A 14,883-nucleotide genomic window follows, 5' to 3' on the forward strand; every position below is an offset into this window, starting at 1 on the left:
GAGTTCTGTGTGGGACAATTTCGACCGAAAAGGAGATGCTTATTTTCTATCAGGAAAATAAGTCCCCTCAGGAAGAACCGGACCCCGACGCGAAGCGGAGGGGTATGATCCGTCCTGAAGGAACTTATTTTCCCAATAATGACCGCCGTTCTATACATTATCCCGCTTATTACACGACTACTTGCCAATACGAAAAAAACGTCACACAGTATGTCTTTTTACAATTTATTTGTTACCATTCAGGCGTTCACAGTGTTTTTCAGCAGAGAAATAGTTCTCCAAACTGACGCCGTTTCGCTTCTCCCTCTTCGCTGCTTTCCTCTTCTTCTTTTCTTGACCTTTGATGACAACTCAGCCTTTAGCCAAGACTCGAAATAACCGTATTTACCAAAAATATTAAAGTTAATGTGAAACTCATCCATACTAGTGGCATAGGAGTAGTTTTTTCCCATATGAAGTAGACTACAGATCAGCTGATGTCGCTTAGCAACCGAAGACGCTGTGGTGATAAGTGCCCCGGACTACTTGCGGAGCAAAGATTTTAGCGCGTGTAGTGATATGAAAATACGTGAATCAGAGGCAAAAAGGCCACTTTCGAGTGAATGGAGCTTTCTGCAGCATTAAGAAGAGCCGTGTTATAACGGTTATTAATCAGTTAATGAGCGTCGGTTATCGGTCATAAAAAAAAAAAAAATGTGCATCCCTAATTTAGTATATAGGTTATTATTGCTCATTGTTTTTTAAATGCAAGTACTGAAAGGCTTGACATGCAAACGTGTTAACACTCACACAGAAAGAAAAACATGATGACTCAGTAATAAAACATGTTGTTAGACAAAATTATATAAATTATAAAATTATGTGGTACCATTATATATCATAATAAAGACAGTGGTTTGTTATGTTTGGTGACAGCTGCAAAACAAAGGCCTCTCTGCAGCTTACACAAATGCATGCCTCACAAAAATATATTATTTGAAGATGTTAAACAGTACATTTTTTGAGTGTAGATGCATCATTTAAAAGATAAATTCATAGTTGAAGAATTTGAGCTGAATATTTTCAGAGTGATTATGCAATGAAAACATTTTTTGAAGGAGGGATAAAACAAGGCATAAATAATTGGGTTACATGCTGAATTGAAGTAACCCAACCAAACTAATACTTCCAAGAGCAGAGCAGGTATTCTGAAGCCAGTTAGGGGATCAATTATTGCTTGCATAAACAAAGGCATCCAACAAAAGATGAATACACCAAGCACAATACTGAGAGTCTTTGCGGCCTTGCATTCAGACTGTTTAACCAACCCACCTCTCCCTCTGTCATTTAAACATTTGTTCTTATCTCCAATCTTTCTTACATGGTGTTCAGCCACAATAAATATTTTAGTGTAAAGACAAACCATTACAGTGCAGGGAAAGAAAAAGCACAATGCACTGCTCAACATTCCCCAAAGTGGGTTTGAGTAAACGAAACAACCACCAAGGCACTTTATTGATGCCATTAAATCTTCTAAACCTGCCTCATGGGCCTTTGAATAAAGTACTCCATAAGAGTAGACAGCAGCCAGTGCCCAGCTGACACATAACATCATCACAGCCACTGACATTGTGATTTTTCTAGAATAATGCAGAGGATTACATATTGCTTGATGTCTGTCGACAGCAATGCAAATTAGGTGGAAGATAGAAAGAGTGGTGAGAAACCACTCAAAACTGACATGCAGATGACAGAATGTATCACCATAGAACCAGCAGCCATGAACAGTCCGTGTAGCGCTGAAGGGCATCACAATAACACCCACTAGTAGATCAACCAGAGCAAGAGATAAAATTAGCACATTGGTAGGACTATGCAACTGTTTGAAATGACATATTGACACAATGACAAGAGAGTTCCCTAAAATGGTAACCAGCTTGCCTGAAACAAACACCAAATAGAGGGCAAAATCTGTCCAAAAACCTTTCCGTATCGCAATGCATGTAGCATTGCTGCCTGGTACACAGTACAGGAAGAGCTCAGGAGGCAATGAGGCATGAGTCATTGTAAACAAAAAGACATATGTCAAAACCTCAGAGATAACCCAACAGAAACCAACAGAGAGAGGACTTTCGGAGAAACATCCTAAGATCTTTGACTTCTTTTCAAAGTCACAGCAGAGAAGCCACCTAAATAATTATTGGATACACTGTGCTATCCAATCAAAGTCCTTCTATTAAAATACATGCAGAATAGTTCAAGTAATATTATTATGTCATGCTATAAGTACATTTCACAATATTGATCTAAATGACCATTAATAGTTTCACAAGGAAAATAATTTAATTTTGAGTATTTAAGTATACTTTTAAAAATATGTCATATATTACATACAGTGGATATAAAAGGTTAACACACCTATGTCAGGTCTTTGTAATGTAAAAAAATGGGACCAAGATAAATAATTTCAGAACTTTTTCCTGTGACCTATAACCTGTCCAACACAATTAAAAAACAAGCTGAAATCTCTTAGGGGGAAAAAAATCTAAACTAAAATAATGTGGTTGCGTAAAAGTCCACACCCTCTTATAACTGGTTGTGTTATATAGCCGCTATAGCTGTGTTCTGAATTTACCAATCACATTCAAACTCGTGTTAAATAGAAGTCAGTACACACCTGCCATCATTTAAAGTGCCTCTGATTAACCCCAAATAAAGTTGCTGCTCTAGTAGGCTTTTCCTTTTCAACATTTTCTAAGTCGCATATTGCAGCAAAAGCCATGGTCCACAGAGAGCACATGGAGAATCAGAGGGATTTCATTAAAAAAAGGTATCAGTCAGGAGAAGGGTACAAAATAATTTCCAAGGCATTAGATATTCCATGGAACACAGTGAAGACAGTCTCCCATATTCTTCATATGTCTGGGCGATAGGGTAGGTTGGGAAGACGGAAGCCTTTTCTTGGGAAAAAAAAACATCCAAGCCCGGCTAAATTTTGCAGGAACATATTTGAAGTCTCTCAGAAGCATGTGGGAAAATGTGTTATGGTCTGATGAGACCAAGGTTGAACTTTTTGGCCATTGTTCCAAAAGTTATGTTTGGCACCAAAACAACACTGCACATCACCAAAAGAACACAACACCCACAGTGAAGCATGGTGGTGGCAACGTCATTCTTTGGGGCTGTTTTTCTTCAGCTGAACTGAGGCCTTAGTCAAGGTGGAGGGAATTAAGAACAGTTCCAAATACCAGTCAATGTTGGCACAAAACCTTCAGGCTTCTGCTAGAAAGCCGAAGATGAAGAGGAACTTCAGTAATAAAATCAAAAGGTGCTTCAACAAAGTATTAGTTTAAGGGTGTGCTCACTTATGGAATCACATTATTTTATTTTTGTTTTCGTTTTTTTATGTTTGTTTTTCAACTGAGTTGTACAGGTTATAGGTCACATTAAAGGTGGAAAAAGTTCTGAAATTATTTATCTTGGTCACTACATCCCAAAAACCTGACATTTTAACAGGCGTGTGTTGACTTTTTATATCCACTGTATCTACATGGACAAATGTTCATTGCTTTTTTGTTGATGTACATCGCACACTGAGTATGCGGTTGTAAATAGTATTCCTTTCAGTTATGCCGAGCACTGCACTCTGGCCCTTTCTGTCTGAGATGGAGCATCAGATAGCCAAAAGAAGCCAATATTTCATGACCAGGTGAAATGGCAGGTGTAGCTGTGAGATATAGCCATAGTCTGCAATATTGTGTTTTAAATCAAAAGTCAGGAGATGGGAAGGTTGACATGACAAAATCTGTGTGCACACTCTGTAATGGACAGGTATCGTATTCTGGTAATACGACCAACATGAGTGACCATCTTGCTGGACACCTTCCAGAATTCATGTCAGCAAAACGAGCATCAACAGAAACAGGCCAGTGGACCTGAATTAATTATTGACTAAACTACCCAGAAAATGTGTGAAAAAACTAAATGTTTCATGAAGTTAATTGCTCATGTTATCTGCAAAGAACTTTGGCCATGTAGCCGGGTGAAAAATACAGGTTTTTGAACCATGGTTTACACATCGAAGCCGCACACTGTAAACCCGAGTAAGTTACCAGACTTGTGGTATATAATGTGACTCTAAACTTAAAATGTCTGAGGCAATCGATTGCCTCAGTTTTTTTGAGTTGATGAACTCAAAAGTCAAAATTCTCCAGAACTTAAAGGTTGGATGACTTGCTACTTGTACCTTTTGATAACAGTTAAATTAAAGTGCTGATTTAGCTCAACTCAATTATTTTCAGTTATTATGACTTAAAGTTTCTAGTTTTAAAAACCAGTGGAATAAGTTCACAGAACTTTAAAAAAATAAGTACACAACCACACCATTTTATGTTAACAAAACTCAATGTTTATTAGTTTGTGTTGTCATTGTTTTTAAGTACACATTAGTCACATATATTGAGTTTGTTTACTTAAAAACATGTGACTCTAAACTTAAAATGTCTGAGGCAATCGATTGCCTCAATTTTTTTGAGTTGATGAACTCAAAAGTCAACATTTTCCAGAACTTAAAAGGTTGGATGACTTGCTACTTGTACCTTTTGATAACCGCTAAATCAAAGTGCTCATTTAGCTCAACTCAAAAATTTGCAGTTAATATGATTTAAAGTTTTCTGTTAAGGCAACTCAATTATTTTCAGTTAATATGACTTACAGTTTCCAGTTTTCAAAACCACTGGAATAACTTCACAGAACTTTGAAAAATAAGTACAAAACCACACCATTTTATGTTAAGCAAACTCAATATTTATTAGTTTGTGTTGTCATTGTTTGAAGTATACATTAGTCACAAATGTTGAGCTTAAAAACATGTGATTCAAAACTTAAAATTTTTGAGACAATTGATTGCCTTAATTACACTGACTTTAACAAACTTAATATCTCTCTCATATAACTCAAATTTCTCTGATTCTAGCCTTCCAAATGTGTTCCTGGTCACTTAAGGCCCTAGGAAATAGAGATTGTCACACATTTCTGATATTGACCAAACAACTAATCAGATAGTCAGGAAAATAATTGGAGTAATCAAAAACAATAATAAATTGTAATAAATAATACACAAATGAAATTAGCTTTCGTTATCAGCTATAAAAGTGCTTTTGGCGACCTGGCTAATTCCTTTCAGTGACGACAGAGATTCTCAAAGGGTGGTAGTGAACTGGAGTGTATCATGGTCACTGATGTAAGGAGGCCCACGGCAACACCATCAAGCTCTAGCTCATCAAACTTGTCCTGAATGGATGAAAAAGAGACACTAATCACAAACTAACACATGGTACAGAACAGATGACATATCATTTATCTTTATCACATCTCCAGTTATATCTTCCTCAACTATTAGGCTAAGTCTTAAATTCTTGAAACTGGAAGAGAGAGATGCAATGGTGGGAAATACATTCATCACATATCAAAATAGGGCTGCACGATTCTGGAAAAAATGTAAATCACGATTTTTTTGCTGATAATTAAGATCACGATTCTCTGGCACGATTTTTTCACAAAATGTTTAATGCACTGATGAGTAAAAAAACATTGTAGTATGGCAGAGGCATAAAGCAATGTTTTTTTCATCATTGATCATTGGATGAGAAATGATTTTTACAAAAGAAAAAAAATTAATAATTTGTCTCCAAGATGAGAGGGAATCCTTTAATCACTCATGTTGTTCAGTGTTTATTAAGGCCAGTTACCAGACTTGTGGTATATAATGTGACTCTAAACTTAAAATGTCTGAGGCAATCGATTGCCTCAGTTTTTTTGAGTTGATGAACTCAAAAGTCAAAATTCTCCAGAACTTAAAGGTTGGATGACTTGCTACTTGTACCTTTTGATAACAGTTAAATTAAAGTGCTGATTTAGCTCAACTCAATTATTTTCAGTTATTATGACTTAAAGTTTCTAGTTTTAAAAACCAGTGGAATAAGTTCACAGAACTTTAAAAAAATAAGTACACAACCACACCATTTTATGTTAACAAAACTCAATGTTTATTAGTTTGTGTTGTCATTGTTTTTAAGTACACATTAGTCACATATATTGAGTTTGTTTACTTAAAAACATGTGACTCTAAACTTAAAATGTCTGAGGCAATCGATTGCCTCAATTTTTTTGAGTTGATGAACTCAAAAGTCAACATTTTCCAGAACTTAAAAGGTTGGATGACTTGCTACTTGTACCTTTTGATAACCGCTAAATCAAAGTGCTCATTTAGCTCAACTCAAAAATTTGCAGTTAATATGATTTAAAGTTTTCTGTTAAGGCAACTCAATTATTTTCAGTTAATATGACTTACAGTTTCCAGTTTTCAAAACCACTGGAATAACTTCACAGAACTTTGAAAAATAAGTACAAAACCACACCATTTTATGTTAAGCAAACTCAATATTTATTAGTTTGTGTTGTCATTGTTTGAAGTATACATTAGTCACAAATGTTGAGCTTAAAAACATGTGATTCAAAACTTAAAATTTTTGAGACAATTGATTGCCTTAATTACACTGACTTTAACAAACTTAATATCTCTCTCATATAACTCAAATTTCTCTGATTCTAGCCTTCCAAATGTGTTCCTGGTCACTTAAGGCCCTAGGAAATAGAGATTGTCACACATTTCTGATATTGACCAAACAACTAATCAGATAGTCAGGAAAATAATTGGAGTAATCAAAAACAATAATAAATTGTAATAAATAATACACAAATGAAATTAGCTTTCGTTATCAGCTATAAAAGTGCTTTTGGCGACCTGGCTAATTCCTTTCAGTGACGACAGAGATTCTCAAAGGGTGGTAGTGAACTGGAGTGTATCATGGTCACTGATGTAAGGAGGCCCACGGCAACACCATCAAGCTCTAGCTCATCAAACTTGTCCTGAATGGATGAAAAAGAGACACTAATCACAAACTAACACATGGTACAGAACAGATGACATATCATTTATCTTTATCACATCTCCAGTTATATCTTCCTCAACTATTAGGCTAAGTCTTAAATTCTTGAAACTGGAAGAGAGAGATGCAATGGTGGGAAATACATTCATCACATATCAAAATAGGGCTGCACGATTCTGGAAAAAATGTAAATCACGATTTTTTTGCTGATAATTAAGATCACGATTCTCTGGCACGATTTTTTCACAAAATGTTTAATGCACTGATGAGTAAAAAAACATTGTAGTATGGCAGAGGCATAAAGCAATGTTTTTTTCATCATTGATCATTGGATGAGAAATGATTTTTACAAAAGAAAAAAAATTAATAATTTGTCTCCAAGATGAGAGGGAATCCTTTAATCACTCATGTTGTTCAGTGTTTATTAAGGCCGTATCTTTGGCTAGGTGATATGTGATAGCTGCTTTGATCGGCTTTCTAAAACGGAGGTGTAATATTCATCGAGTAAACATGTGACGTGACATGAAGCCCAAAGTTGGGCTGGGAACAGTTGACAACAAATTTGTCTTCAAAATAAGAGCTTTACATTGCACCCCATTGTAGTTTAGAACTGGGTTCTTAGCGGGGGGCTTTTACTTTGAAAGTAGCGACCGTTTCTAGCTTGCGCTACAACAACAAGCTAACACAACGAAACCGCTAGAGATCCAGGAGAAGCTAGCATCTCCCGGATCTCCAGGAGAAGCTAGCATCTCCCGGATCTCAGCGGCTGTCCAGTTGCTCAACTAGCAGGCGAGGTGGAAATAAGTGTACCCTCTGAGGCGGCAAATCGGCGGACCTAAACGGACTCTCAATTTGCCGCCCTCTGTCTAAAACCGTGGACCTAGCTGCCCAAAAGACGGGCAGATTGGCGGCTTGCTGCCCCGTCTAAAGACGGCCTCTCACTCACTCCTTCCAAACACTCAACTATTTGAAACTATAGATATAACAGGACTTTATCATTCTTAGCATGTTATAACTTAATTCTAATAAGTTGTGCTTAAGTGATGTTTTTAAGTTATGCTCACTTGAATATAAAATAGTTCCATTTAATCAAAAATGATTAGTCAAAATTACTCAAAAAGGAACCACATGTTACACCAACTTGACATAATTAAGTAAGTAGAACTTTTTCTAAAACTTTGAGTTTACAGTACTTTATCTATTTAATTACTTTGAATGTTCGGGATTACAGTGCAGTTATTATTCCATTGAGAAAGTTTAGTTTGTCTCCGAGGCAGCCGGGCCCATAATCTACAATGAAGTAAAGTCACAAGTTTAAGAATCGCTGAGCAGATTGAGTTGCTCTTACCTGCGACTCATGGACCTCACGGACCACAGAGTCTGACATCACCATCAACAGACCTGCACAAGTTAGTGACTTAGCATTTGTGTTCAAAACAATTTTTTCATTTATTTATTTACCAGTTTTATATGCAGTCAATGGCTTGATAAAGATATCTGTAGTTCATTTTCATTTGAAGTATTTAATTTCAAGCATCACTTTTTTGCTGTGTACATTTTGGCCTAATATCTAAGTTTTTTAATTAGTGTCCTGAAGGCACTGGCAGCTTGATGAGAGTGCACAAGTGAGTGACTGTAGCAGTTAAGATATTACATGTATTTTTAATCACTTTTATCACTTTAATCACTGTACATTTTTATTTACCAGTTTGAAAGGTTCCAGTATTTGGAAAGGACAGTTTTTTTTTGTAATTTTCACATTATGGTGGATTATAATTTTAAGGCTGACATTTGGCTGTTTTCAGTTTAGCTCCACACATTTTGCCCTGACATCTTAATGATCATATACACTTTGTTATGTCACTTGCAGGTGGCAGGCTACAGGTATGGGCATGTACCGTGGCTGGTTACTGGGAGATTGAGGCAGGTCCATACTCCTCTTGTGACTTTATTCTTTCTTTCAGTTTAATGTAGAGCTGGGGTGGGTAGATTCAAGTATCTGGAGCCAGTAACTCGCAATATCCTCATCTAATTCTGACAAGTAACTTTTTTAAGTCAGTCCCTCATGATTTCCATTGTTTTCCTTTTGAGCCTTTAAATCACAGATAACTTGAAGGATATAACAGCCATATCTGTTTTGTTTGATGAGGCAAGAAATAACAGTGTCTAGACAGTAAAACATGTGTATGTGAGGCGGGCTTAACTGACACTGACAACTGACAACATTTTCTTTGATGAAAGCACAAATCTGGGGGTTATTGGGAAAAAATGACGGCTTTGGGTTCTGCTGTGGTCAAAAAACTCCTAAAATTTACATGAAAGCATCAGCTATCTCAATGGACAACCTAAGTGTAATTCAGGGAATAAAGCCTACACTAGAAATATGTTATCTATTGAAAAATGTCTTGACAAGAAACTAATATAAATCCAAGTTTTCCTTCACTTTCATTCTGTTTGTAATGTTTTGACAGTAAAAATGCGTTCCTTTGAGCTTCTTGTAATAGCTACAACTTCACACATAACCTCCCAAAAGTCAACAGCTGCTGTCTGTGGACAAAGACTGAAATCAAAGCAAAATCCATGATGTTGTCATGCACACTTTTCAAAACAGCCCTACATTTCCTGTAACAGCATTACTGATGCTACTGATGCAAATGCACGACTAACACCATCTTTAAAAAATAACCTATTTAAAAATGTTAAACAGTATACTTTTGAGTGTGGATGTGTCATTTAACAGATAGAATCATAGTTGAAGAATTTGAGCTAAATATTTTCAGAGTGATGATGCAATGAAAACATTTTTTGAAGGAGGGATAAAACAAGGCATAAATAATGGGGTTACAGGCTGAATTCAAGTAACTCAACCAGTATAATGCTTGCAAGCTGTAAGGATCAATGCCGAAGCCAGTGAGGGGATCAATGATAAGTTGCATAAAAAAGGGCATCCAACAAAAGATGAATACACCAAGCACAATACTGAGAGTCTTTGCTGCCTTGCTCTCAGAGTGCTTAATCAACCCACCTCTCCCTCTGTCATTCAAACAGTTGTTCTTATCTCCAATCTTTCTTACATGTTGTTTAGCCACAACAAATATTTGAGTGTAAAGACAAACCATCACAGTGCAGGGAAAGAAAAAGCAGAAAGCACTGCTCAACATTCCCCAAAGTGGGTTAAAGAAAACAAAACAACCGCCAAGGCAAAATGTTTCTGATATATCCTCTAACCCTGTCATGTTGGCCTTTGAATAAATTACTCCATATGCATAGACAGCAGCCAGTGCCCAGCAGGCAAATACCATCACCATTGCCACTGACATTGTGATTTTTCTTGAGTAATGCAGAGGATTACATATTGCTTGATGTCTGTCAACAGCAATGCAAATTAGATGAAAGATAGAAAGAGTGGTGAGAAACACCTGAAAACTGAGGTGCAGTTGACAGAATGTGTCACCATAGAACCAGCAGCCATGAATAGTCCGGGTGGCACTGAAGGGCATCACGGTAACAGCCACTAGTAGATCAACCAGAGCAAGAGACAAAATGAGCACATTGGTAGGACTATGCAACTGTTTGAAATGACATATTGACACAATGACAAGAGAGTTCCCTAAAATGGTAACCAGTATGCCTGAAAGAAACAGGAAATAGAGGGCAAAATCTGTCCAAAAACCTAACCGTAATGCAACACACGAAGCATTGCTACCTGGAGCACAGTACATCAACTGCTCTGGAAGATATGAGACATAAGTCATCCTAACCCAAACACATTTGCCAAAACCTCAGAGATAACATACTGAAACCTCTCTCGTAATGAATGTCACAACACAGAAGCCATCTAAATAATTCCTGGATACACTGTGCCATCCAATCAAAAGCGTCCTATTACCATTCATGTAACACGTAACTGTTTGAAGACAGTTCCTTCTGATGTCAATTGTTTTACCGCCTTTTCCTTGTTTGACAGCTTGTGATCCTTTTAATCACCACTTACTTGAAATATATGGCAGATAATTGTGTTGTATTTGAGGTTGCAACAAATAACAGTGTCCAGGAGGTATAAGGTGTGTACGTGAGGCTGATAGATGTGCAGACTCATGAAAGCAACACATACACAGAGTGATTGAACCTGTCATGCAGCACATGATTAATATGTTGGACAGTGACATAGATGTGTCAACCCCCAGTTTGAGGGCTGCTAGGGTCTCCGACCTCAAAGCGTAGCCATAGGATAAAAAGTCTTGTATCTTATGGAGACAATGACATCAAACATCTGTAGAGTGACTTCAAAACAGTCCAACAGAGAGAAATATCTGTAAATGGGAAAATTGTCTTGGCAGAGTGGATTCAGGTGAGGGCATGTATTACCAATGCAGGGTTGTGTGCTACTTCAAGTGGATGTTTTGGAGCCTTTAGGAAAGATTATCCCACATTCAGATTTTACATGATGTGGTGTTGACTATTCCAGCCTGTCCAACTGTATGTGATAGAGCATTCAGCTGTCAGAGCAGAGTCAAGACAGATTGGAGGTTATTTCTGCAAGTAGATGGACAAGCTGGTTTTGGTGTCACATAAAGCACCCACAATCCAAGGTTGTAAAGCCAAGACCCAAAGGATCTGTGATGGAAATCAGCACAAAGGTTGAGAAAAGCTATGTTTTGAAAGGATAGAACAGGTGAACAGGCAACAGGCGAATTGCTGGGTGTGTGTTTGAGGGATCTGTTAAGAACATGACGACAATTGCAAAACATCAATGAATTCTGCTTGGCTGATGTTTAAAAGCTTTTATTTTTCTTCATGGATATTGTGAATATTAGGTTGATATATAAGGTATAGGTTGATCAGTATCATCGGGGGGACAAATGCTATCATTGTTTTTTGGCAAGGTATACATCCCTAGTACTAGAAAAATCATAATAGCAATGCAAGGGTGGTAGCGAAATCACTTTTTTTCAGCTCAAGAAGTTACTAACCCCCTAAGATAAATTCAGTTTTTGAAATCTGGTGTATATCTGCTTTAGGCTCATGGTATGGATATTGTCAATATTCTATAATATGGTGCTTGGTATTGTTGGAAAGGGGACCTTTTAGGCTTTCATTTAAGCCCAGTACTGAATCTGTCTGACAAACACAGAGGTCACATGACTTCCTTAACCCAGAAATAACACAAATTTTCTCACAATTTCCGCCTAAACTGTGTACTTTCTTTTATCCCTGTGGCATGAAAGAACACCAGGGACACAAAACTCAACAATATCAATACTCAAGGCACTCTGATGATTCAGAAAATGTATAATATACCCATACTATTTATTTGTGAGTGCCTTAAATTAGACTTGTGCAGCCAGCACATCTTCAAAATAGAATAGAGTGAATAGAATGGACAAATAAGATGGAGCCCTATTAGTTGTAAAAGTCAATAAAGAAACAGGTTGTAAAGTGAAAATATATAATCAAAGACTGGTTTTTATGCTGATTTCCATTATTTTATTATCTAGCATCATAATTTTCCATGTTGTCTTCGTCTTCATCTGAACTTTCTACACAGGTCGCTTGGTTTTCACACACTGTCAGTTTACACATGTTTGTGTACCTGAGGCCATTTGCAAGACACATACATTGTGGGAGTGAACATTTTTTCGTGTAGTTGCAGGCGAATAGATCCAGGACAACTTTAGGTGCTGGCTGGCCTGACTGTTCACCTTCCTCCTCTGTCTCCATCTTCCATCCTCTGCCAACAGGGTTTGGCACTTGAGGGTCCTTTTCTAAACATCTTCTCCAAATACCAGCCTAACAGTTAGCTGGCAGTGTGAGTTGCCTCAAGCCATCCTTGCACAGTGGGAGTTGATGACTCTCGATTTCACCTTTCTTTGCACAGAAAAGGTGGTACCTGAGTGTGAGCCTCACCGCTCACGCTCGCTCGGGGGGAAGGGAAAGGAGGCAGGAAGCCGGCGTTGCTTGCTGATATAGTGTGCGCTTTATTGTCGGGCACGGACAGACAAAGTAAATGAAAGTAAATAAAACAAAGGAACAGCCGTCACCCTGACGACTGAGGCTCGGGTTTGCTCTGGTGTCTGCTGCCCGTCTCTGCTCCGGTCCAGCTCCCGGACCCAGCCGACTGCAAGAGATCAGAACCTGGTCACAAGCATGCTTATATAGCTGACTGATTACCTGATTCTCCTGCTGTCTGAACACCGGCTGAGCCACTCCTCCCTCTCTTCCAGCAGCCGGCGCCCTAACCACACCCCACTGCCACACTGAGCTTATTCATCATGGTGGTTGATGCTGTTGGGGCATAGAGAACACATGTAAATGCCTCCAATTTGTTGCTCAGTTCTGGTGAGAGGTCCCATTACTGGCCCAACTTCAAGAATGTGTCTTGTATTTCTTTGTTGTTCATCAGGAGTGTAAGTGCCCTTGTCTTCCCTTTGCCTGCAAAAGCGCTTTTAGTGTCACACCCTGTGTAGGCGTGCAACCCAATGAGAGCCCTACAAGTGTTCATGCCAACAGTGGCAGCAACCTTCCTGAAAGCTACCAGCCTTGTACTGGTTCTTGTGCCACACTTTTGGAACAATGGGGCCTCAATCTTTTCACAAAATGCTAAAGACATGATAAAGACATCTGTGTCTTCTGAACAGATAACTATAGATTGGTATTACGATCTAAGTTGCTGTGGCTGGGTATCTTGTGCTTTTTCTGGTTACAGAGATGCGCTGGAGGCCGGGCGGAGTCAGCGGTCTCAGGAGGGAGTGTACACACATGCACGCACCTGCAGCAGGTTAATCATCAGCGCTGGCTTCAAGACCTGGATCCACACGCTGCCCGCTGCCAGTTGATTACGTGATCACCACGCGGTATATGCCTCAGTCGTTATCATTCGTCACTAGAAATCTCTTGTGCTCAATTTCTGTTGCCAGTGTTTCTTATTTTGCCTTCTCCTGTCCCCAGTGCCCTCCTGCGTCGCCACCAACCCGGCCCGGCCCGGCGTCCAGGTCTCCCGCACCTCTGTTTCTCCATGCCAGCCCAGTTCCCCGCCGAAGGGCCACAGCCAACGCGGCACCGCCGCTCACCTACTAGCCGCCGCCAAACCTACGCTCCTCCACACCGGACCTCCGTGCGCCCACAAGCCTGCCCCCGACGCCGCGCTCCTCTGAGCGCTCTTCCCCCCGAGACTCAAGTCACCTCACCCTTTTTCTACCTGCCATATCAGGCTAATAAAGTACATCTGCACCTGCCCCGGTTGACTGTCCGCTTCTGGGTCCCCCTCTCGCCTCTGACCTAACAGAATCAACTGGCCACATTATGGACCCAGCGGACCCGACATCGGTGGCTCAGGCGCTGAACGCTCAGGGAGCCCTCCTGGGCCAACATGACAAGACGCTCCACCAAATCATGGAGGCCCTCAACACGCTCTCCGCTAATGTCTCCCAGCTGGCCCAGCAGGTCACTGGGCTGGCCGGACCACCACCAGCTGACTCCTCGCCCCCTTCTGCCGGTGTGAGTAACCCTCCAGCCGCTGACCCGGCTCAACCTCCTTCACCCCACACCAAAGAGCCCTTTGTCCCGCCCCCTGAACATTACTCCGGCGATTTAGGAGCTTGTAGTACCTTTTTGTTGCAGTGCTCGCATGTTTATGATTTACAGCCTAACAGCTACGCTACTGATAAATCCCGCATAGCCTACGTCATGAATCTCCTGAGAGGTAGAGCAGCGCAGTGGGGAACAGCACTGTGGTAGGGGGAGTCTCCTATTCTAAATACTTATGCCTCTTTTGTGAAGGAGTTGAAAAAAGTATTTGATCACCCAGTTTAGGGCTCAGTGGCGGCGAGCAGGCTATTTTCATTACGCCAGGGTCTTCAGTCGGCTGCTGAGTATGCCATTGAGTTCCGCATTCTCGCAGCTGAGAGCAGCTGGAACAAGCCGGCACTCGTCAGTTTATTTAGGCGTGGGCTTT

General features: G+C 39.6%; 2 protein-coding genes across 2 annotated transcripts; both read right to left on the reverse strand.

Annotated features, from left to right (window-relative positions):
- Window positions 1-1,015: 1,015 nt before the first annotated feature.
- LOC115590384 (trace amine-associated receptor 13c-like) lies at window positions 1,016-2,044 on the reverse strand. Its single transcript, XM_030431739.1, has one exon. The coding sequence runs from the start codon at window positions 2,042-2,044 to the stop codon at window positions 1,016-1,018; it is 1,029 nt and encodes a 342-aa protein (XP_030287599.1).
- A 7,614-nt stretch (window positions 2,045-9,658) lies between these two features.
- On the reverse strand, window positions 9,659-10,684 carry LOC115590385 (trace amine-associated receptor 13c-like). The gene has a single exon (XM_030431741.1). The coding sequence runs from the start codon at window positions 10,682-10,684 to the stop codon at window positions 9,659-9,661; it is 1,026 nt and encodes a 341-aa protein (XP_030287601.1).
- Window positions 10,685-14,883: the final 4,199 nt, after the last annotated feature.

The sequence above is a fragment of the Sparus aurata genome, chromosome 10 (assembly GCF_900880675.1).
Source record: "Sparus aurata chromosome 10, fSpaAur1.1, whole genome shotgun sequence".
In the NCBI taxonomy this organism is placed as follows: Eukaryota; Metazoa; Chordata; class Actinopteri; order Spariformes; family Sparidae; genus Sparus; species Sparus aurata.

Excerpts from the sequence above, each read along its gene's own strand:
- LOC115590384 (XM_030431739.1), bottom strand. The coding sequence starts at position 2,044 with ATGACTCATGCCTCATTGCCTCCTGAGCTCTTCCTGTACTGTGTACCA.
- LOC115590385 (XM_030431741.1), bottom strand. The coding sequence starts at position 10,684 with ATGACTTATGTCTCATATCTTCCAGAGCAGTTGATGTACTGTGCTCCA.